A 26,058-nucleotide genomic window follows, 5' to 3' on the forward strand; every position below is an offset into this window, starting at 1 on the left:
GAATGAGTGCGATGGATGCAAAGTCCAACGATTATCCATTGAAGTGACTTTGGGATAAAAGATATTCTCACGTGTGTTATGTGTTGGATTTAATCGAATTTCAGAGAATTAGATCATAAATCATTTCGACAATATCTACTTCACGTCATCATAGAGTGGTGGACATTGTTCTTCGTCGAAATTTCTGGGATAAATCATCCCGTTCTGCTCCTTGGCGCGCTCCGTGAGATACTCCATAAGGGCGGCAATGGTACTGGGTGACACAGCTGCACCAATTCCCAGAATTGGACCAACTGTGCAGGAATAGGACTCTGGTTTCACGTCCTCATCGTCGTTGCCCGATGACTTTTCGCAGTCCTTTGATTGACTCTGCGGCGGCTGAAGTGCCTCTGCCGAGTTGTCATCTACTTTCTCTACTTCGTCATCCTGTAGATCTGATTTGCTGACTAATGGCTCAGGATTGGAATCAGTGACGGAATCATTTCCATTCATCACCTCTGAGGGGGCCACCTTTTCAACTGACAGTGAATCAGCATTCGATTCATGCGGACTCCCTGGCTTCGCATCAATTGATACTCTGGTAGATACCTCAACCTCCCCCGATGAATCCGATAGTGTTGCCTTGCGGTCGTTTTTTGTCTCTGATTCCACTACTCCATTGACATTTGATTCCACAGCCTTACTACCTGTGTCAATGGACGGAGATGATTCCAATTTATTCTCTTCATCATGTTTTCCACTATCTCCATTCTTCATAGTAGTGCTTTCGATTGAGTCATTTTCAGCTGATGCTTTGTGTAAAATACCATCCACTTCCTCAACTACTGGTTCCACTTGGGACGACTCAATTTCCGAAGGCACCCCACCTGGTGCACCTTCTTTCTCCACTGAGACATCCTTACCATCGGAATCCGATATCATGTTATTAACTTCTTGTTCTGTTTCCCCAGAAGGGTCATTTTTTGCTGTTGCACCGTCCTCCTCGGGTTGTGATTCTCGTGAATCTTTGGTACTATTGTCATTCTCTATGGAGCTTACCACCTGCTTATTGTCGGGTTTTTCAGCAAATGATTCCACCTCCACTGATCCGTGAACTTTATTCTCCGATTCCGTGGAATTGCTCTGTGATTCTTGATTGACCTCACCCTTTTCCGGGGTTTCCTCTTGCTGTGGTTCAGCATCTTTGGGTGCCTCCTCAGTCCCATCCGGTTCACCCTCATCGATGACACGTAGGGTGTCCTCTGAATCGCGAATGGTCTTCTCAATGAGTCCCAATATCATTTGCTCAGCAATTGCAGCTCGAATCAAATCCTCATCCGCCTCGATGCCACTCTTGGCGAACACATTAATTATATTGGGATCATCCGGTGCAATTTTTTCCTCATCAGATATATTCGCTTTGTCATCAATTGATGAGTCCTCACGACTGATTGTCGCCATCTGTGCAGATGTGTTGGGGATTTTTTTCACTAATTCCCCGTCGCTTTGCGAATTGTTCTGGTGTGCTGTAAAACCATGCAGGAGCTCATTAATATCCTGAAATGTGTCTGTGCATTGCTCGAGATAGTCCTTGAGTGCACGAAGCTGATTATCAGCAGCATGTGGTGCATCGCCACGGCTAAGAAAGGTTATGACGGAAGGTGTATCGCTGACTTGAAATAATCCTGCAGATTGTGCTTCACGCAAAAAAGCTCCAACGTCTATGACATCGTCATCGATATTGGATGTATCGATTGGAGCTTTTTCATTAGCATCGTCTGTGGGTGGATGTGTGCCAGGCAATAAATCACCACCATCGTCAGTCAACTTAGCATCGATCTTTCCAGCTAATGGTGATTCAACTTCCGGCGGCTGGCACGAATTTTCATTAAAGACTGGCAAGTCTGGGGGAGTTGAGATGAAATTAAATGACTTATTGTTGCCACTGTCGTCACTTGTGCACTGAGCAAATTGATACACCCAAGACCAGAGTGATCCAATCTCTCTCAGTATTTTTTCTTGGTCCGCATACAAATGAGCCGTCTCATCATCATTGGCATGGTGAGCCTCTGAGCTCTCACCCGATGACTGTTCAATCAAGGCACGTTTGTCACGGACTGGCATTAAATTAACCACACTGTGAATCTCACCACTTTGCACCACCTGAATAATTGGAATTTGGAATTAGGCACCCCATTCGGTAAATTAATATTCCTCTGTGTCCAGAGCAAATGTGACTGGATATTGCTTTTCAGTCGTATATGCATATTACCTGATTCAGTAGTGACATCAAATCCCTAAAATTGCCACTTTCTCGCAGCATCTCCTCGATATTGTCCACTTGCTGTCGAAATTGACTGAGTGCCTCATCATCCACCCCCTCAATAGCACCCTTAGTACGGCCAATGGCCATTTGTTCAATCAGGCTACACAATGTAGAAGGAAGAATTGGACAACTTGGCTCAATGGTCTCCGCCTCAAGATCGCCATTCTCTCTGAAAATTTAGATATATATCAAGCCCTCCATCTTCAGACAACCCCCATCTTAGATATTTGAGAAAGAAAGACGAGCAACATAATTGGGAGCAATTAAGAGTGGAGGTCAAAAACCTCCACAACAAGTTTTTGGGAATGCTCTTAAAAGGGTTGAGATTTAATGGACCGACGCGACCACGACGTGAGTTTTGTATTAACAATTACGAGGAATGTTGCAGTAATTCTTATCTAAACTCGGGGTAATATTTGGAAGGGGTTTGGTGAGAACAATGGATCTCTGAGCATCCATGCATACCAAACGATAAGAATTTTCTCAATATTTCGCATAAATTACTGAGGTACTTGTGGTTATATTTTCGTAATGCGTACAAAATTAATTTTCATTCAAAATGAGAAAATTTTAATTTAAAATAATATGAAAATGTATAGCTAAATACAGTTTTTGTCTCAGCAAGAGCAATAATTAGCCTGCAATTAATTCAAAAATATTATATGAAATCTCGAAAATATTGAACTTATAAAATCGAATCCCGAGTAGTTCTGAAACAGTTCTAACCGGTAAATTCTTTACTGAATGTATCAGAAGAACCAATAAAAATTAATCAGTATTAGTTTTTGGGAACTAGTCAAAAGAAATCGTTTGGGAACAATTGAAAAGGATCAAAAAAAATTGATGACTCAACTATGTTGAGTGTTCCAAAAGCAAAATGATATCTCTATAACTATTTAATGTTATAACTAAGTAAAGAGAATTTCCGGGAGCAGTTTTTTTCCGATTCCAAATCTTCTAAATTATAGAATTATTCGACCTCAAGAGCGACACAGGAGATACAATGTAGATGCATTCCAAAAATAAATTTTAATACATAGCTTCATATAATAGTAGGGCGGAGCCATTTCAAAGTACTATAAATATTTGTAAGAAAATATTTTTCAATTCAATTAAATTTATTTAACAGTACTATAGGGGAGACTGGGGCAATATTTGTCAAAACGAAAATTTCAATATTCACTATTTTCTAAAAGGGACAGATAATCCTAACCGGCTTATGTAGGTGAGATTCTTAACGTGAGCTAACTCGGAGTGCATGCAAATTCGATTTAGAGCTGAAGTTGGGAGACGCCATTCAGTTATCTTGAATCAAATTCGTGAAATTATACAAATTTTGTATTTAAACCAAAATATCAAGGATTTGGATGAACTGGCACAAAAGTAATATATGGGTGAAATGTAGACCAGAATGTTCTCTATAATTTTCCCATAGAACATGATCTCATCGATTACTCAGAAGTCAAGATAAGCGAGGTTTTTTGTTTCTGAACTCGTTTTTTCATCCAGAGTGCCCCAAGTGTTGATTTATTGAACTTCAACTAGATCAAAGAATTGTTGTATTTTGCGGGACTTTCCATTTAAACCCCTATTTTAAGTATCTCGGTGGAGTAGAGGCAGTCAAATTGGCATCTGAGTGATTTCAAAGCGTTATTATGGAAAAAATCAATTTTTTCACACTTAAACGGCAAAATCGGAGTGATAGCGTAGTCTGAGTGGAAAATGATGTATAGACGAAATGTAGAGACAAATATGCTCTACAATTATGTCGAAGTAATCATCAAAATCGGTTCAGCGACAGTCGAGATAATTGAGGTTATGTGATATTGAAATTGGTTTTTCGACTGTGGCGCCCCTGGTGTTGATCCCACGAAGTTCAAATATTCTAGAAAGTTGTAGCATTTGGTGAGATCTTTCGTTTAAGCCCTCATTCATCAAAATCGGTTACATAGAATCGGAGATATGATTTTTTGAATTTTGTGAACTTTGACCCCTCATATCTCCGGTTCTATTGAAACCACAGCGCACATTTGCACCATTTTGGAAACGTCTTAGACTGGACTACAACATACTAAAATTTCATTAACTTGCACAATGCCGTTTTTGAGAAAAGTGACTTTGAATTTCGATGAATTTTGACGCTATCACACCGCCACCTGTGGTGACTTTTTGAACTTCCATCTGAAAGTGCTCATCGAGACGAAACCAAAAAGGTAAAATTTAGGCCGCTATGTTAATTAGAACCGGAGATAGGGGCCGGTCAATGTTCGAACTTTGACCCCTTATAGCTCGGGTCAGGGGTTATGGATCGACTTAAGGTTTTTTTTGTTTGATAGGTATAATCAACGGCTACAACATACTAAAATTTCAGCCCGATTGCATAAGGAATTTTTGAGTTATTTAACTTTTAAGATTTAAAAATTTTCTTTTTAATAATAGCGCCCCTAGCGGTGGTTTTATGAACTTGCGATGTTAGAAGGGGAAGTGGCATTTCATGAGAGCTTTCCAAAAAGCCCTCACTTTTTAAATTCTGATAATTAGAACAGGAGTTATGGCCATTTTAAGAATTTTTTTTTGGACCCTTATAGCTCGGGTCAGGGGGGTCGGGGGACCTTAAGTTTGGTATTGATGGAAAGCTCTAAGGCCCAGCTATAACATACTAAAATTTGAGCCCGATCGATGCTATAGGGGCTGAGCTATTGAGAAAACAAAAAAAGGGGGGTCTTCAAAATGGCGGAAGGAGGGGTGGGGGGTGGAGGGTCAATGCACCAAGTTGCAATTTTCACCCGATATATAACCTTTGCCGAAAACCGCAAGTCGATATCTTTTTTAGTTTAGGAGCTATTAAGCTCCAAAGAGCGGCCGGACGGCCGGCCGGCCAGCCGGCCGGGAACTTAACTTAGCCCCCCATATATTCGTGATCAGGAAGTGGCGAAACACATTTTGGCCAAGTTTGAGGTCGATCGGACGACATGAAATTTTGTTAGGATTATAGTAGGTGAGATTGTTAAGAATCTCACCTAATAAAAGAGACTGAGGCTTGAAATTTTTATTAGCCTTAATGAACCTTCTTAAACTTACAAAGATCCAAGAGATTCGAGGAATGTTTATGTAAAATAAAAAATAATTAAATTTTGAGCCCTATTTTTGGAATATATGGCTTACAGAAAATATCAATACTGATTAGCTAAATTTAAGCACATTTTTCGTTAAGATAGAGAAAAATTATCTTCGAAAAAGTTGTAGGGTAATAAATTTCCTATAAAAATATGCCTATTTGATATTTTTAACGTTTGCGCGAGTAAAACGTCACAAATTATCCGAAGACTGACAAAATTTTCCCCAGCAATTTTGAGAATCTCCACAAAATCGACTTTTATAAAATGATTCGAAAATCACATTTCTTTCGAGATAGAGGAAAATAGTCTTCTGCAATGTTGTAGAGCAGTAAATTCCTATTAGAATATGCTCATTATAAAACGTTTAAATTTTCTCAGAGCTCGTGAAAGAATTAAATATGCATTTTGACAAGTATTGACCCAGTCTCCCCTAAATAGGTTGTAATATCCTCTTTGAAATTTTTTCCAAGCAAACAACAAATGTTATTATGTTAATATATTTTGGGATCAAATTAACAATATAGTGTTTATAATATAAAAATATAGGAGGGCGGGAAAATTTCAAGCAATTGAAGTATTTTAAAGACTGTTTCATAAACTTTTAACTGATCGAACTACTAAGTCCAGCTAACTTTTGTAGATATTGATTATTTGAAAATATACCACACATTCTCATTACATGGGTAGGATCAGCAACTGGACTATCTGCAGACAGCCCAGTTGCTGAATCAACAGAAGTCGACCCGATGATACACATATTAATTTTTTATCTCGAAACTATGGATTTTCATAAGCCATTCATACCTGTAATAGCCTAATCTCTCTTGTTTGGCTTCAATTTTTGTTTTAAATGATCATATACAATGCTTCAATATTTATTTGAAAGCAGTTAAAAACATTAGAAAATTTCCTACTATATGTTTCTTACAAAAAAAAATCCTTAAATTTTTGTGGAATTTTGTTTTCCATACTTGAGGAATTTGATACTTATTTAATAGGGGAGACCGGGGTAGAAATAGCCACCAAATGAAATTTTGCATTGCGTACAATTTGTACAAAAAATGCTTGTATGAGGCTGATAAATATTTCAATGGATAGTAAGGGAAGTATATATTTAGAATAAAGAATGGTTTCCTCAATATTCCTTCGTAGGCAAACTATAAGATACCACTATCTAATACTATACGTGGCTAATTCTGCCCCGGTCTCCCCTAATCTTAGCTCTGCAGTGAGAAATTTTTGTATCGCACTTGTATAGAAGAGATTTCTTTTATTATTATTAAGTATGTCCTATTCATGAAAACGAATGCAATAGCAAAAATCTTGTGAAAAATATTTGTCCTAGTTTTTTTTTAACCTATAGGGACAAGGATAAAAAAATACCATGAGAGAGTCATAATAAAGTTATGGCTTATAATTTTTATGACTAACTATTTTAAGCTCAATGTTTTATTTAATAAACGTTGGAAATCATGTAAAGTGAACTAACATCGGCAAGTCATTATAGAGACGCGTTATATTGCCCTCTATAACCATTATTGAATTACGATTACGAGTAGAACGATAAAATTGATCTAAAATATATTACTGTCCCTCAAATTGGCCCATATGGTTAATTTACCTACAGGATACTTACAACAACATCCTGGAATCAATAAATGTTTGTTCACGTGAACAGTCCAATTGGGCGATAAAAGTGTAGCACTCCTTAAACATCCACAGGGGGATTGGTGAAGAGCTACCCTCTGGGCTTTCAGTGAGTAATTCGCACAACATAATGGCGGTATCTTTTAAATTCTGCAAAGACGAAACAAGTACTAGACTGAGTCATGAGAGGGCACAGAAAGTTCATGAAGAATCTCTTACATTGTTCAAACTGCCAACCATGACGGCAAACAACTTTAGCCAGTGAATTTTGTTCCAGTAGAGCATTCGGCTGAGTGACATGAACTTGAGTAGATCCTCCTATCCATGAATGGGAGGATTATTTATGAGGCAGAAATCGGTGAAATGGTTGGATGGGGGACGAAAAGGGGTAAGGTGGTAATTTAATTAAATATGCATGAGAGCGTGAAGAGGTGAAAAGAGTGTATGTGTGTGTGTTGGAAAGGTTAATGAGCATCGCACCTCAAGAAGGCACAGACCCTTCCAGAAGTCCTGAAGGGTCTCCTGAGTTATATGGAAGCCTCTGCCAATTTGGCGGAGAAGAACCTTAAGGTAGCCCCGGGTTAGACGACCATGTTCGCAGTTTGTCTCCAGACGATCCTTTACCGGTGGCACCTTGTCCGTCGCCAAGCACCGAAAGTACATTGCTGACCATCTTAGTAAATCATAGGGTTGGGTTTTTATCACAGCTTCAAAGAGATAAAGAAGACCATTGTATCTATACAAGGGTTCAGTGTGACATAGAAGGACAAATTTGGGGACATTGGGTGAGCAATGTCTGACCTTTAGCATATGTTTTGAGGATATTCTCAAAATTCGCCGGCACATCAATTTGTTCCATGGAATAAACTTTGGACTGCACCATACTTGTATATGTCTTCCACAAATGTTATTAGACACTTCACAACTATCACCAGCAGCAGGAAATTATATGATTTCCTCAAATGACACCACAAGCACCACTCTTTCAACAAGGAGACAAAATAATTGAATGTAGATGATGTGGCTTCCACAAATTAATTGGTGGGGTTTGCTTGAGAAAATTTTCTCCCGTCTGTGTTGAATTTCAGCCAAAAACTGGGTAGAATTTTCACCAGTCTGCGACAGTTAGAATACCATTTTAGTCCAAGAGTCTGTTGATTAAAATGGAGGCACCATAGCAACATCTATTGATTGCAACTAAAAATGACTAACATTTGGGGTGAATGCTTCTTTTGACTCTTTTGCCACAGAAATGTCCGAGAAGGACAAAACTATTAACAAATCCTCATACTTAACTCCAACTCATATTATTTTTAAATCGTAAAATCTATATAAGTGCGTTTCATTAAAAAAAAACATTATTCCAATATATATTTTCCTGTGGCTAATTGGACAGGTACATGATTGGTAAAATGAACCGCAAATAAATGGATGGAAAAATGACATTCATTTGATGGAGTGATTTGTGGGACAAGATATTTTTTTTGCTAGTTGTTTGAAAGCCAAATAATCAAAATGAACCATTTCTCTGTGATATTTTTCCCTTTGGATGCATTATAATTAATTAGCAGCATTGTTTAACAATGAAAATTTTGCCATCGAGTCAATCAATCGATGGCAAAATTTTGTCAACTGATTGACAGATATGGCCATATCATTTTTTTTGGTTTCAATCTAAAGAGCATTATCATGTCTCAAATTTGATCTATTCTATAATTTATGCATCCATCTGTCCAAATGTTGCCATAAATCTTGTGATTTTTTATCATTGTCCTGTGTCCAACTATCTTAAATATCATCAATCAACTTCATGTGGTAAATAAAAACCTTTGCAACATTTTTGTTAAAAAATAAAATCAAATTAAAAAAAAATGTGAATTATTCTTGTCAAAGAGAAAATTTCTGATCAATTTTGAATAAAATTCTACCCAAAATAAAATATTTTATTGATCAAAATACGATATATTACCGATAATACCTATAGGGATATATATAGGTAAGATGTTAATAGCTTTAAAAACTTTGTATGTTCAAAGAATCCATTTATAATATATTAATGTTATGCAAAATAATTAAAATGTCATACTACTCTTCAGTATTAAGTAAATTTATGTGAATAAATAATAGAAAATATTGAGTCAATGAATAAAATATCTTACATAACCATTTCCTCTTACTTGCAGAACTACCCCATTCCCCACCTACATTGTGGACAGAACGAGTGAAGTATGATCCAGGCGATATGTTAAATGCAAATTGTTCGAGTCCACCATCGAAGCCACCAGCAAGTATAACATTTCTTGTGAACAATACTCCGGTAAGTTGAATAAATATATACAAAGTATCAGGTCTGGCGAGTGCCTTAGAACAAGTAATACATACCATAAATATATATGTATATATCTTCTTGAGATGCCACATCCATTTAGCACGATAAGTGTCAAACTACAATAGATTCACTTGTAGTTGTCCAGCCTAATAAACACATTGTAAATTGAGTTCAGAAGATTGAATGTAAATAACATTGAATTGCGACAATTAATATGATTTCCGTAATTTAAAATCAACTTTGGAAATATTAAAAAAAAACACAAAATTTTACTTATAATTAATATCGTGTAAAATGAAATACACACTATTATATAATTCTTCCTGTTGAAGCGTTTAAATAAATTGCTCAAAATAATAAAATATTTCATGGTAAAAATTTTTCATTAATCATGACTATTTTCAACTAAAGAACTCATTTACACAAAATAATATTCGCACCTGTATGAAATGAAAACAAAAATTGCATAATGCCCAGCACAAAATAATTTTTGTTTTGTAAACATGTTTTTGACTTTTCTATGAGAGGGAATTATTATTATTATTATTATTGTTATGAAACTTATATCTAGTCTTTATGAATGACTTCTTATGAATGAAACTTATATCCAGTCATCTCAGTCCAATAGGCAATTTTAAAAACATATTTATAAACAAAAGTTATTGTACGTTGGACATTATATTGCGAAAAAATAACCATGTTTAACCATCTTTATTTTAATTCAGCTTTTCAAGCACTTATCTTTTTTCTCGTGTTTCGGAGCTAATGACCTAGATTGGAAGCAATCAAAATCCTGAAAGTCAAAATCCCGAAAGCCAAAATTCCGAGCGCTAAAATCCCAAAAGGACCAAAACCCGAAAGCCAAAATCCTGAACGTCAAAATTCCGAATGTTATAAATCCTGAAGGAGATGAATTTATATGGAGGGTAATGCACAGAATAAATTCTCAAGACACAGAAAATTTCCTTTTGCCTCCAACATGCGGGTGCAATGAGAGTTATCTATGATATTTTAAGAATTCGGGATTTTGGCCCATTAGGGATTTTGGCTTTCGGGATTTTGACCGGGACCCCCCTATACATACTTACGACTTAAGCTGAGAGAGGGCTTAACGCAATTAAAATCAAAATAATGATCCATTACATTTCCATCAGTTTCTGACTAATCCATCTCTCGGGTTACGCCCAGAAACGGCTTAGGTAGTGGGAAACTGATGGGTACTTATAGTCAAATCATTATTTTGAATACAATTACTTGAAACCGTAAAAGCATTATTCAAACTGAAAGTTTAGACTAGATCCCGATATGCTGAAATCTTAGAGATTTTCAAAATCTAATAGATAAGTTGCCCTTCACATTCTATCTTTTGTAATGTTTTTTTCCAAAAACATTGACTGATAAAAAAATAGATCTGAAGATTAAATAAAAACACCATTTTAAAAGAAATAAAAGTAAGCCATATTAGAAACACTCTACATTCAAATATATAGGAAGAACTTTACAACTGAAGATTTACTCTACACTGAGAAAAAAAGAGGCTACTATTAACTTTTTTTCGTCATAACTTTAACACTTTTCGGGTATAAAAATATATTAACATTTTTTAATACAAATTTTACACCTTTTGAGGGTAAAATCAACATGAAAAAGGGTAACTTTAACCCATAATACACCTAAAAACGGTAATATTTACAACGATTTCGGATCAATACTGCAGGGTAAAATTAACATTTCCGGCATATTATTTTGACTTTTTCGGATTTCTCTCATTGTATGCCTTCTGTCACTTTTTGAAAAGAAAACTCTTTGAAAAATATAAAAATTAACAATGGATTCACAATCAAGGGATCCAAGTGATTCTTAAAGCACTCATCAATGCATCAACTTTAAAAAACAATTTTTATTTCCAATATTTCAACATTTTTTGTGCGAATTTCTTAAAACTTTAAACGTTTTAGGGGGCTTATGGATGCTATCCATATTCCAACCATTGGTCTGTCTTATCTTGGAAGACATAGAATTTGGAAATTTTCGACTTATCATATTTTGTCCCAGGTTCCCTTACTCAAAAAGTTAATTAAGTTCTGACATCATATTAACGTGCAGTATTTTTTGTACAAGAATAGAAAACAATTTAATGTAGGTAAACATAATTGGGAGAATATCCACTAGAAAATTTTTGCAATTACCCAAATGTTTATGTGTATAACAATAGAACAGAATATTGCAGCGGTTTGGAGCATCACATTTCACTAGAGTGAAAAATTAAACTTTAATGGCAGATTTTTTTTACATTCGCACTATATAAGCATTAGATAGAGCCTGGGTTTCCACAACGCATTGCTGATTTAATTGCATCAGAGTGTAAATTTACATATAACAAGGTAGAAAATATAAACTCAGGCGTATAATCTATGTTTATATAAATGGATTTATTAATCTACCAAGTCTGCACTATGTTCATATCCAGGGCAATAATTAGTTTTAATCCTCCAGTATCATTGCGCAAGAGTTCTGATGCTGAAATTTAATGACGATACAGGCTTCTCAGTAATGCAAAATCCTGATCAACTTGTAGCATGTGAGTGACCATTTTGTATGACCCCTGCACAATCTCAATTTCTTAGAAATTCCTTGGAGGACCGTACTGTTTTGCAGGTATAGGGTCCTGCTTGTACTTGATGAAATACACTTCAGGTTTGCTAGGTTCCGTTGGTACAGGTGGTGGTACCACAACTTGGGGTTGAGGTTCAGGTTTCTTTACTAGTACGTAGACCAATGTTTTGTGTTCATCCTGGATTTGTGGTGCAATGATAGGGGCTGTGGGAGTAGGTGGTGTAGGTGCTTTGATGAAGATGACTTTGTAGTGCTTCTTTGGAGTTGGAACCTCAATCCGTTGACTAGGAGTTAGTTCTGCTGGTTCCTCAGGTGGAACATGGATGTAGATATTCTTAGAGATTATCTTGTCAGGAGGTGGTGGTCCGTATTGTTGAGCAGGAGGTCCATATTCCTGAGCTGGTGGACCGTACTCCTGGGCGGGGGGTCCGTATTCTTGAGCTGGAGGACCGTACTGTTGTGGTGGTGGTCCATACTGCTTGGCTGGTGGTTCTGTCGATGGAGCACCATATGTTTCTTGTGGTAGAGCTTGCTGACGCGACAACTGGGGTGGTGGTGGGATGAGAAAGCGACCTCGTGGCGGTTCTGGTCGTGCTAGAGTCACTGCCAAAGTTCCCAAGAACAGCACCTAATGTAAGCCATGTGGGGTATGAGGAAACAGAATAAGTAAATTAAGATTCCGTCAGATTGGATATTTTCAGCAGTGTTAATTGCTTTTCTTGTTAGATGCTATGGAATTGAAAGTGCTTTTTTGGGGGGACAACTTGAGTGTGACAAAGTAGCAATTCTCTATCACAGCACATACTCATGAATCTCTCCAAGTTGTCCCAGAAAATAATTTATCACGAAGAAGTGCGCATCAATGCAATTATGGTAATTGAAATGTCAATTTTCTTAATGTCAAAGTTAAAATTTAAATTTTCACCCAAAGTGTGCTGGAATTTCATGAGTCGAAACTGCTCACTTAATGAAGTCATTTATTTCCTTCCAACGTGAACAATACTTTTTCCTATCCCTAAGATAATTGGAGAATATTTCACAAACATACTCTTAAGGAGGTCCTTCATAACTTTCCAATTGGAATCTCAAGTCATTCCGAGTCGGATTGGACGATGCGATAGGGATGAGTGAGGTGAAGAATGATTTCAACTTAAATTCAACTATTAATCATTTCAACTTTCGTGTCGTTCGAGAATGGATTTGTGCAATTTTCAGCAATTCGACATCCCAGTTTCTCCGGGTACGGTGATTCGATGGAGAGAATCTGAGGATGGGCGAAAAGTGGGAGATGGACAAGTGAGTGAAGCACAGCGGAGGAAGATGAATTGCGGAAGACGAGAAAGATCTTCCAGGGATGACAGCAGGTGCTGCATAGTCCACCCACACGAAATCAATCGGAAGGGTGTGCTGAAAAGGAGAAATATCGAAATGGGAAGTGTGGCGATGCTCGAATAGGGATTTAGACGATAGAGAATGACATCAGCACTAATATTGACAGAAGAGTGAAGATGACAATTTTTACAATTGGAATATAGCTCCAATTGATTATAAGGTTAAATTAATATCGCAAGTACGAAAAATAAAGATTTGCTTTTAATATTATGCCTTAAGGATTTTTTTTATTAGAACTGCAGTTAGCGAAAATTAAGTACTATGAGTGTTAGTGTTTTATCATAAAAGAGCCATATCCAGAAGTAATTCAATTATTATTATAAATACAGTGATAAAAAACATAATTTCGATTGGAGTACTAACCAAATTATTAATTTCTTTTCAAATCTTATAAAACGAGGAATTGTAATTTCGGGGATTGTACCCTTAGCTTCTAGTTATTCAAAGATCTTTCATCTCAAGGATTTTAGAAAATTATGCAATTACTAGAAGAAGATGGGGTTATATTCAGCTGGGACTACATTGAAAACTCTATTTTTTGCGTATTCCTAAAGAAAGCTAGGCTTTAACATTACGCAATTTAGATAGACAAAACAAATAGGGATCTAAATTAAATTATGGATAGGTACACTGAGACAAATGCAAAAAAGTTAAAATAACATTCCGGAAATGTTTATTTTACCCTGCAGTATTGATCCGAAATCGGTGTAAATATTACGCTTTTTAGGTGTATAGGGGTTAAAGTTATCCTTTTAATGTTAATTTTACCCTTAAAAAGGTGTAAAATTAACATTAATAAACGTTAATATATTTTTACACTTATAAAGTGTTAAAGTTATGAGGAAAAAAAGTTAATCACACCCCCGTTTTTTCTCAGTGTACAAGTTTCTTTAAAAATATGACAAAAATAGATTTTTCAATGTAGACCCAGCTCAATATATCTCCACCTTCCCCTATTAATTTTGAAACCTTTAGTCTGAAGACTGTATAATAAACCTATGAAGTGTAATTGTTAAGGATGTAGGCTAAAGATCCTTATCTTATGAATAAACGTTCACTAAGAATATGTCCATATTTAAAACATAGGTCAATTTCAATATTCATCGAAAGAAAATTAAATGATATTTTCCACAAATTTATATTCTCTATACATTTTCTACAATTTTAACTGTCCGATATAATATTCCGTTTACAGTGTAACTTTTTTACAATGCAACTATTGAAATTTTGTATGGAAAATGGTAAATTTGACCATCCAAGTTTTCTCGGTGTTGAAGAAGAATTTAACTTTACGATCTTCTGTACTAATTTATTTCATTAAAAATTTCTTTATATGAAATTAAGCACTATTATGGGTTCTTCTGACCTACGCCTTAATAAGAAGGTCTAACTTCTCTAATTTTCTAATAGATGAAATAGGGTAAAGTGATATAATTTGGAATTAGTGTTACAAGTTGGACAATTCGCCGGTACAAGTTGGACATGGCTTTTTTCTTGATAAAAGCAGTACAAAATTTGTTTTTAAGCAGATTGTGAACGGAAAAATAGACCTTTCTTGACTTTTTCTCTTTAATTCTTCACGACGTTTCGAGGATGGATGTCCTCTTCATCAGGTTTCGAATGTGGAGGAAAAATCACGTACAGGTGGGAAATTTTGCTGCTGCAATTGAACTTTTTTACAAATCTTCACTCTGAAGTTCACCATCCAATGGACTGACACCGAAACAGTTTTTAAGCACAAAGAACTAAATTATAAAACTAAAGCATTAAAAATATACAAATAAAAATTAAGTACTAAATTTATCAAGACAAAAAGCCCTGTCCATATTGTACCATTGTCCACCTTGTACCACTGTCCAACTTGTACCACAGTCCAACTTGTACCACTTTACCCTACTGGCGGAAATTTTGGCTATTAATAGCAAATTCAGAGCAAACTATCCCTTAATAATCAACTGTATTTGTTAGTTGTCTAGAACATATTTTTAAATATATGAAAACGATGTTAAGCTTGTAGCCTTCAAATTATTTGACACCATCCATTAAAATGATATCTGAGCGCACGGCTAAACCTTGTATGGTGAATTGGACTACTTCAGAATTAATTTCTAATACAGAGCTCAGAGGTGTTTCAGATAGGCAAAAACTTATAGAAGGATACGAAGAAGTACAAGCATTCCATTTCGTAGTATTTTCTTATCCCATCAAAAACAGCAATGATTTTTTTTAATTTTTGTGGAGCGTACGGAATGTTTGGAACATGTCAACCCGGTCGACGGCCATATCCCACCAATCCTAATTCTTTATTCCTTTGACACGCCTAATCAATACCGTCCTTATGGGTGCTTTTATATGGTGCTCTTGTTGCTCATGGCAATTAACACCATTATTTCAGTGAGTGAGCATCAGACGTTATGGACAAGTTGAAAAAGAGTCGTAGTATCAGTTTTCCAATTATCCTTTCGATAAGTGAGCCCCACCAGAGCTTATGCTTTCAAAGGGAAATCATTCTAAATTTACCCCATTTTATACTACTCAGAATTTCAATCATTTCTTCCCATCTAGAATCAATTTAAAATTTTTAAATCGATTTCAAAACAGAAATAATTTTTGGAATTTAAAAACGTGAACTTCTAAAATAAATATTTCTAGATTTCAATTTATCCAATATAAAAAATTTCAACAATCATAAATTTATCGGAATCTATCGCTGGTTTACGGATACAATGAGAATCAAAAATTGAAAAATATCTTGGAAAGCTACAGCACCTTGTTAATCAATCCAGGTGTATTAGATGTGGTAATTGAAAAGAGATGGGAAAGCAAAAGAAAGAGCCAAAAGGCAGGTGATTTGGGAGATGTATTTGAGAGAAAATCACGTAGTTTTTCCCTGCCAATTTCTCACTATAAGACCAAAAAGTACAAATTGGAAATGTGATACTGAGCCTCACAAACATATCATGTACCATTTCCATGGGGAAAAGTCCGGGGAAAAAAGGGAGTTGGGCATGAAGAAAGGGGAGGTTTAAGAGGAAATCGAGAGCATGGCAATATAATATTGTACGTGTCAAGTACACTTGAGGCGTGCAAAACTTCCTTTCTCTTTCTGAGCTTTCAGATATCATTGGTGTATTATTATAGCATTCACACCGAAGTAAATTGAGTCAACTTAAAGTTTTTACTCTCTCAGTCTTTAGGGTTTTAAGGCATTTTTTTTCAAGGTAAATACCATGCAGATGAATATTTTTCCCATGTAATGTCTCTTATGAATACACCGTGATTGTCACATCAAATTGATATTCAGTGACATACAGCCAGGGAGAAAAAGATTTTGCAAGAATTTACCTTTGCCTCCTGCTTACATATTTAGGCTACCCTTTCGACATGTTCTCAACTTCCGCAAATGGAATGGTGATAGAAATAAAATATTCATAATCCTTAGAATAACAGAACTCACAGACACTTTCTCTCGCAGTGATAGAGCGAAAAAAGGATAAATAGGGCAATAATATTGCGAACAAGGCGATAGACATTGAAGAATGAAGAACAGACCGTAAAATAGACAAAAGCACCATACCAAATAAAAATGCTACGATGGCAGATACAGAGAGGGATGGCTTGTACGAGAAGAGACATTTACAAGCATTAGCCCTAGAGATGTGGTTGTCCCATGGAAACTCAAGGGTCCCACTCCGCCATCGGTTCCCCCTGAAATGCCGCCCCTTCTATTATTTTCAACTTAACTCTGACCCCAAAAATGGAATAAGTGCTGTATATGTGGCATTTTGGGTTTCTCTCTATACCCATACTTTTGGTCCGCTGAAATCCATGCTGGGAAAGCAGAAAAGGACTTTGTTGTAAAAGATTTGGACAAATGGGGGATTAAGACTGTTACAGATTTGTTCTTCTTGAATATTTATGCGTAATTAAATGGGACAACAGTGAAATGTCTCTCAAATGGAAAGTCGTCTGGAATAATTGACATTCTATATCTCCTTTTATACATGGCTCAGTTAAACATTATACACATGCATAAAATACATACAATTATGTTATCTTTCCTGTATAAACTCAAATTTACAAAAATTTTATTACATTTACCGATCCTATTTTCATGTAACAGACAGAAATAACATTTACACGAAAATTATTTAAACACAGTTTTTTTTCAATAAATTTGGTAAATTAGATGCTTTTATAAATACCCATCTACGTTAATTGCGCGTATAAGCTGATTTTGTAAGGTAATTAAACTAATGTATTAAACTGCTAATTTTAAGATTTTAAGAAAATTTATTAAAAAGCGCATTATATATGCTTTTGGCATTAGCTTATTTATTGTTATACACTGATTTTACACTATAACTCGGAATAGTAAATAGAGCATAGATTAGAAAATTAAAGGATCAAGTCCAAAGGGTGAATAAGTATGGTCAGAGAGTGAACCGTGATGATGATCGTGCCGATCAGTCTTCAGGATCTGGTGAATACGCCGATCAGTCTCCATGATCACGCTGATCGACACGCAAAATGAGACATGAGTGGTAGACCTGTTTACCCTTTGGTCCAGTCGATCGAATTTTTTCGGAACGGAATCAAGGGTTCTCAAAACATACACCCTTAGGATATCAGATCACTCATAGGCGGTTGACCTAACCCATCCGGAACGTATAGCATATTAAAACCAAATGAAGATCATTACACGAATATTTTAAATTATTTGTTTTTTTAATTACACCTTGATCACAATATTTCTGATTTTTCGGATAATTTATCTCACTTTGTCATTTTTTTATTAACCCATATAAAACATGTTCATAACAGCTTTTTAATTAGTTTCTATCTTGTTCTAAATTATTTCATACTGATAATAAAAAACCTTCTAAATAATTTCAAACTTATTGAAAATATAAAATTTTATAATAAGAAGCCAAAACTAAAACCATTTTATAATAAGCCAAAATCCAAGTAAAATTATCTAGATTTTATTAGCTTGATCATAATAATTAATAATTATTTAAAAAGAATTCTGAAACTATCCCACCCTCTTCTATCTACAAAATTACTCTTTCCTTTTTGAAAACCAGCTAAAAATTTATCTGTTTTTTTTTTGGTTCAAAAGTCCGAGAGATAAGATAGGGATATCCTATTGAAATGATTAACTTCTTTTATATTATATACACGAAGAGCTGATATTTTTTTCCAAGGGGTAAATAATACGTTCGGAAGTGGTGTACAGATATCGTAGGTTTTTTCTATGAGTCCTGAAAATGCTGAGAAGGTATGAAAAGGATGTATACACAATAATCTTATAATATTTCGTTCTAGTTTTTTTTTCCATCTCGTCCTCTTACTATATATAGACGATTGGGCAGCGCAAATAGACATAAAATGGGAAAGGAAGAAAGCAAAAATTTCAAATTGTATTTCATCCTTTTTGACATCAATACCAAACAGAGATTGACTTCTAGTTAAATTGAATTCACTTCAACGACTCAATATGAATTTCGATACACGACAATTTAAAGAAGAATATTGCCAATATTTTTCTGACTGTTTTATGGTACGTACGGATGGAAATAAATTTCCGCTCGTTAAGAGTAAAATGGTCAGAAAATTTGATAAAATTTTTTTTATGATTGTATTACAGTAGCCGATATCGGAGGAAATGATATGTATGATATTAAACTGCACAACAACTATGTATTATGCACTCACAAAATATTGATATTTAAGCTTAAAATCATTTATTATAAACTTCACTCACTCACCAGTACTAATTTCATCTTGTTCACAAAATTGCTAACGATTTTTTCCACTGTGACTGTCGCAGTGCAATTAAATTGATAGTGACACCCACTCCAATTTATATATGAATTCCACTTTTTACCATCAGCTGTCCCTTCCTCCGCAATGCCCAATTGACGGGCTCTGATACTATGGCAATATCGAAATTTTCGGAAGGGGCAATAAATTTTGATTCCATATATAGTTTGTCTGTCGCATTTCATTTAATTGTGTATACATCCTACAGAATTGGCATATTAATTTGCATTAATAGACAAATAATACTGTGAGCTTGTTTTCTTTTACATAACACCTCTTACACCAATTGAATTTCTAAGTGAAAGACATACTTACATTCCTTAGTCTAATACGCAATGTATAATCTATTATACAGTCTTTGCTGGAATATTACATTAAATATCAAATTCTCAGGAAAATAGCATTGCTAAATATCATGAGGTGAAAGATACCTGTAACTTTCAATATAGGGGACAGCTGCATGTTGACCATTCTTTTGTCTTTTGTACCTATTCTTGTTAGATGCATCTTCTAAACTAAACGCCTTTACCATTTTCAAAATTAAAGTCGTAGGGAGACTTGGGCAAATGCGGAAGATTGTTGAATGTCTGTGATATTAAAGCGTGTTTAATTTTCTCCATCGAAAAAATGCTCTCATATGAATTATAACCACAGTATATATTAGGTGAGATTCTTAACAATCTCACCTACTATAATCCTAACAAAATTTCATGTCGTCCGATCGACCTCAAACTTGGCCAAAATGTGTTTCGCCACTTCCTGATCACGAATATATATGTGGCTATTTTACGTTCCCGGCCGGCCGGCCGCTCTTTGGAGCTCAATAGATCCTAAACTAAAAAAGATATCGACTTGCGGTTTTCGGCAAAGGTTATATATCGGGTGAAAATTGCAACTTGGTGCATTGACCCCCCACCCCCCACTCCTCCTTCCGCCATTTTGAAGACCCCCCCTTTTTTTTGTTTTCTCAATAGCTCCGCCCCTATGGCATCGAGCGGGCTCACATATTAGTATGTTATAGCTGGGCCTTAGAGCTTTCCATCAATACCAAACTTAAGGTCCCCCGACCCCCCTGACCCGAGCTATAAGGGTCCAAAAAAATTTCTTAAAATGGCCATAACTCCGGTTCTAATTGTCAGAATTTAAAAAATGGGGGCTTTTTGGAAAGCTCTCGTGAAATGTCACTTCCTCTTCTAACATCGCAAGTTCATAAAACCACCGCTAGGGGCGCTATTATTAAAAAGAAAATTTTTAAATCTTATAAGTTAAATAACTCAAAAATTCCATTGTGCATCGGGCTGAAATTTTAGTATGTTGTAGCCGTTGATTATACCTATCAAACAAAAAAAACCTTAAGTCGATCTAAAACCCCTGACCAGAGCTATAAGGGGTCAAAGTTCGAACATTGACCGGCCTCTATCTCCGGTTCTAACTAACATAGCGACCTAAATTTTACCTTTTTGGTTTCGTCTCGATGAGCACTTTCAGATGGAAGTTCAAAAAGTCACCACAGGTGGCGCTGTGATAGCGTCAAAATTCATCGAAATTCAAAGTCACTTTTCTCAAAAACGGCATTGTGCAAGTTAATGAAATTTTAGTATATTGTAGTCCAGTCTAGGACGTTTCCAAAATGGTGCAAATGTGCGCTGTGGTTAAAACAGAACCGGAGATATGAGGGGTCAAAGTTCACAAAATTCAAAAAATCATATCTCCAGTTCTATGTGACCGATTTTGATGAATGAGGGCTTAAACGAAAGATCTCACCAAATGCTACAACTTTCTAGAATATTTGAACTTCGTGGGACCAACACCAGGGGCGCCACAGTCGAAAAACCAATTTCAATATCACATAACCTCAATTATCTCGACTGTCGCTGAACCGATTTTGATGATTACTTCGACATAATTGTAGAGGACATTTGTCTCTACATTTCGTCCATACATCATTTTCCGCTCAGATTACGCTATCACTCAGATTTTGCCGTTTAAGTGTGAAAAAATTGATTTTTCCCATAATAACGCTTTGAAATCACTCAGATGCCAATTTGACTGCCTCTACTCCACCAAGACACTTAAAATATGGTTTTAAATGGAAAGTCCCACAAAATACAACAATTCTTTGATATAGTTGAAGTTCAACAAATGAACACTTGGGGCACTCTGGATGAAAAAACGAGTTAAGAAACAAAAAACCTCGTTTATCTTGACTTCTGAGTAATCGATGAGATCATGTTCTATAGGAAAATTATAGAGTACATTCTGGTCTACATTTCACCCATATATCACTTTTCTGTCAGTTCATCCCAATCCTTGATATTTTGGTTTAAATACAAAATTTGTATAATTTCACGAATTTGATTCAAGATAACTGAATGGCGACTCACAATTTCAGCTCTAAATCGAATTTGCATGCACTCCGAGTTAGCTCACGTTAAGAATCTCACCTACATAAGCCGGTTAGGATTATCTGTCCCTTTAAAAAGCAAATGTATTTTCGGAAAGATAATTTTATTGCGATTTTGGTTTTCTTTATTTCAATGATGCTTGCCGAATTTTTGTACCTTCTTCTTAATTCCCTTCATTACGGACTTCACAAACCCGTCTCCACGGTATCGGATCGTTTTATTCCACTTCCTCTCGAAATCAGGTAAGTTTTCGGCTGTCTGATCCTTCTTCCTGACATTTGTCTTCAAAATTTCCCAGCATTTTTCACTCTTCCGGAGTACAGGACGGGTTCAACATCTTTCCCACAACATGGGAATTCTTTGAAGCAATACTCCATCCATTCTGAGCAATACTCTTGAGTTCCTTGAACAGAATTATAATCATTCGGACAGTGGAGCGGAATACTTACCGATCAAATTCACGATTTCAGCATAACTCGCATTTGGATTTTTGACATTATTGACAACTTTTAATCTTTGCATGCTCTACATCTTTTTGTAATTACTCAGTCAAAAATCAATATTTTTTAACAAACCAAAATAGAGCTAAATAAATTCTCTTGAAACGACATAAAAAAAATATAATCCAAATCCTAACGTGGCTAGCTTCATGTCAATCGTTGCAAAAAAAAAATTCTTCGACACGCTTAATTTGCTCTAGAGTAATTTGTCTAAAGCGAGACAGTTTGGAAAGTTGGACAAAGCAGTGTGGAATGTGAGACACCTCCTTAAAAACTTGATAATAAATCAATTAAATATTTCAATTTTCGATAAAAAGATTATTAAACCTAATTTTGTGATTATTTGAGAAGTTAAAAATGCGAAAGTCGTTATTAAACAATCAAAGAGTGACTTGCAAGAAGAATTTAAAAAAATGTATTGCATGTGTGATATTCATAACCTTCACACGGTATTTGTAATTTTCTCTGTTTCTTAGGGAAGTTGCTAGGACAATATCAAAGTGTTCTGTTTGATTTTTCGGCATAATTCGTGAAATATTATTATGTCCGTAGTGAAAATCTTTTAAAAATTTGTTGTTTTTTTAATTTGACGAAATATTCCAATTAATTGGTTGAAATATCTATTAAAAACTGTTTAGATTCTGTTAGAATATTTCACAAGCAATCTCATGATGCAAAGAAAATGAAAAAAATATTATATATAATTTATTCGGCTTAAAGTTCAATTTCGAATGCCACAATCCACCCTATACAAGTTTGAGAAATCTCTACAAAATCATCGTCTAGAAAAGAGCTCGAGAAGCACTTTTTTTTCGAAAGAAAGAAAAAAATCTCTAGCCATGTTCTGAGAGTGTTCTAATTACAAATCTCTTGGGTCTTATGGGAGCCAGTGTAAAAATCGAATAATATGAATTTTCCGACATTTGGCTCCAGTTTTGTTTAATATTTATTTTAATGTATTAAAAAGGGGACAGTTTTTCACAAAAAGATGAAAAAGATGTGCCTTCCCCTTTGAAAAATTTTAATTATAAAATATTTAATAAAACAAGAAATTCGGAAGTTATAAAATTATATAATAAACAATACAAATTAAATAAAACAAAAGAAAGAAGATAAATGATAGGGACTTGACTTAAAAAAAAATAAGTATCACATTTAAGAATTTGTGTATTTCACATCAATTCGAATGACCACTTTTACTACTTCAAATACCATTTTTGCTGACGACATTGCAATTTTACTGCTCAAAAAGTTAGCGTTCTGAAAAACTCCTAATTCTGTCAGGATCTGACACAGTCCTTCCGTGCAAAGTTCAAAAAAGGTGAGTGTTTTGCAAGCTAGAAGATTGCAAGAGAGCTTTTTTGGTGAAAATTGTAGTAGTAGTTTTCGACGTGCTTCCTCGAATTTCTCATTTTACATTTTTGCTGGTGGTTTTCTTATCTCAGTATATATAGGAAAAGCGAGGAAGAGAACATCCAAACAGTGTATCATGGAATTATGTATGTAGAAAATCTGCAACATCCCATATTATATAACTTATAATATTAAATAGCGCAAGCTATAAGTTTGTTACATAACAAATTTTATATTTTTCCACATTTCCAACAAAACTCCGAAATATTGAGAAATACAGAAAAGATGTGAATCTCCAAACTCAAACTTTACTGCACTAATAGCGCCAGAATTTAATATAAAAATCCTCTGCGAGTTGGGAGAAGAAAGTGATCACTTACAGATTAATTTGGCACATACCAAGCAATTTCTAGAAGCTATAATAATTTCTGTCTTGTCTCATTTTCTACTTCCTGCACTACTTCTGTCCTAATTTTATCTAGAAATTATCTCCATTAAAATATGTTCAACGAAGAAGCATTTAAAAGCCATTTGCTATAGCAAGTACATAATAATGCAAAACTAAAGGCTTTGCTCAATTGCAAATCTCTTGAAAATAAAAAAACTCTTGCAGAACCTCTCAAATGAAGAATATTTAATTCACTAACTCGTGCATTTTTAATTTCACTACCAATTTACATGTTTAATTCTTTCGTGTGACACACTAACTGTATTTTGAAATATCGTGTGTAGTGGAATTGCTAGTAATTTTGGCGAAATAAACCAAACAAAAAAGCAAATAAGGAAGATAAAACATTCAAAAAGTTGAGATTTAACAAACACTGTCTCCACTAAAGAAACATCAGAGTAGGGTAAAATTTCAATACTTTTGAAGCAAATGCGCCGGGTTAGATTGGAAATACCAAAAAGACAGCATGTATACATAAAAGTATTAAAGTCTTATACTACTTTGTATGCTGTTGACGAATTTTCAATAAAGACCCCCCAGTTTGTGGTACATCAAACTTAGAGGTACATATTATGTATGTGTGGAATGTTTGGATGATCATATAGTCACTTTCTCCTCAAACAATTATAAAACTTTAAATTGATCAATTTCCGTCTCTCTGTTGCAGCACCTTCTTCGACACTAAGAAATCATACCAGCCACAATTAGATATCTAACATTTCATACAAGGATTGCGGTATTTCAGAGAAAAACTTTCAATAGAATTTTCTGCAAGAACTTTCCTGCAATTTAATGCAAATTATGTTTGTGAGAAATTTTGAGCCAAATGCTTCAATGTATTATATGCTATTATATACACTCTTCAAATTTATATTATTTTAAATTTAAATTCAAATTTCAGGATATTATTTCTTACAGTTATAGTTGTAGCTTGTTTTTTTCGTAAGATTTTGGAGTTGCATCTAAACGGGAGAATTTTGGTTCTAAGCATCCATTTCTAAATAAAAGTCCCTCAACTGAGGTTTAGCCTTGTGTAGTTTTGCTTATCTGTCGACGCATAACATCTCCCTGCTCAAAATCTTTATTCACAAAAAACTGCAAAATAGCCAAAAAACCTTCTCATTATTAAATCAAATACAGAACATATGACATCCCATTAAAGGAATTTACCAAAATCGAATATCATTTGATTTTTAATGATTTTTATAAGAGGGATATATAAACGGAAATTACGGATTATTATGTTCAATGGCTCCAACTCATTATGTTATCAATCTGTGTCCGAGAACTTCTTTTTCACATTAGGGGAAATAGGGGCACCACCAAACACGGGGTAGCACCAAACACTAATTTTTATTTCTAAACTATTTGGACTATCTTGACCATTTCTTCAGTGGACTAGCATCCTTATAATGACTAAAAATTTCTATAAGTCCTGTCCTCAGAAGTCGAATATCCTATTAAAAAATTGCAATGTTTGGTGCTACCTCGTGTTTGGTGGTGCCCCAGTTTCCCCTACGGCTTCATTCATATGACTCTGGAGGATCTTAGAGAACTACTCCCTAGGAAGATTCACTTCTATGTTTATCTACTGTATATGATCTATATTACTTTGGTCGTTAGTAATTTTAATATTCACATTTTCCATGAAATATTTATAAATCTGATCCTGTTATACTACAATTTAGAAGCATTTTTGTTTTTAATGGGTATAAAATTACAATTTTCGTGCTACAGTTTTTGGCCCAGTATTCGGCATTCTGAGTTGCTGTAGTCCAGATATAATAGTTTTACCTAGTTTCTAGTTTAATAAAGTTATTTAAGAAATATTTCTCACTTGGATAATATCTACATTGAAAGACCCCTCTTGTGAAAAAGTACTATCAATATACCTAGTAATGTTGCCAGTGAAATGATATTTTTCAGAATGTTTGAACCAATTTTGACTCAAATAAAAAAAAAATGCATAAAAAGGTTGACTAAAGCCTTTTTCTTAAAGTTTAAGTGACATATTTAACATCAGGATGCTTCGGCGTATCAAGTGAAATAATATACAGAATATTCTGTCCAGTTAAAAATTTCACCTGGAAATATAGTGGTAATTAATACCCCAAAATT

General features: G+C 34.9%; 2 protein-coding genes across 5 annotated transcripts in view; one reads left to right on the plus strand and one right to left on the minus strand.

Annotated features, from left to right (window-relative positions):
* Nucleotides 1-26,058, plus strand: part of LOC129799092 (uncharacterized) — a 207,623-nt gene that overhangs the window by 106,435 nt on the left and 75,130 nt on the right. For all 4 annotated transcript variants that reach the window (XM_055842743.1, XM_055842752.1, XM_055842727.1 and 1 more), the window contains exon 6: nucleotides 9,255-9,388. In XM_055842743.1, coding sequence (XP_055698718.1) covers nucleotides 9,255-9,388 — 134 coding nt within the window. The remainder of the gene's footprint in view (nucleotides 1-9,254; nucleotides 9,389-26,058) is intronic.
* Nucleotides 75-8,216, minus strand: LOC129798823 (uncharacterized). Its single transcript, XM_055842209.1, has 6 exons — nucleotides 7,873-8,216; nucleotides 7,552-7,778; nucleotides 7,291-7,389; nucleotides 7,061-7,221; nucleotides 2,252-2,474; nucleotides 75-2,142 (listed from the first exon to the last, which is right to left on the minus strand). The coding sequence occupies exons 1-6, from the start codon at nucleotides 7,952-7,954 to the stop codon at nucleotides 136-138; spliced, it is 2,799 nt and encodes a 932-aa protein (XP_055698184.1). The 5' UTR covers nucleotides 7,955-8,216; the 3' UTR covers nucleotides 75-135.

The sequence above is a fragment of the Phlebotomus papatasi genome, chromosome 1 (assembly GCF_024763615.1).
Source record: "Phlebotomus papatasi isolate M1 chromosome 1, Ppap_2.1, whole genome shotgun sequence".
In the NCBI taxonomy this organism is placed as follows: Eukaryota; Metazoa; Arthropoda; class Insecta; order Diptera; family Psychodidae; genus Phlebotomus; species Phlebotomus papatasi.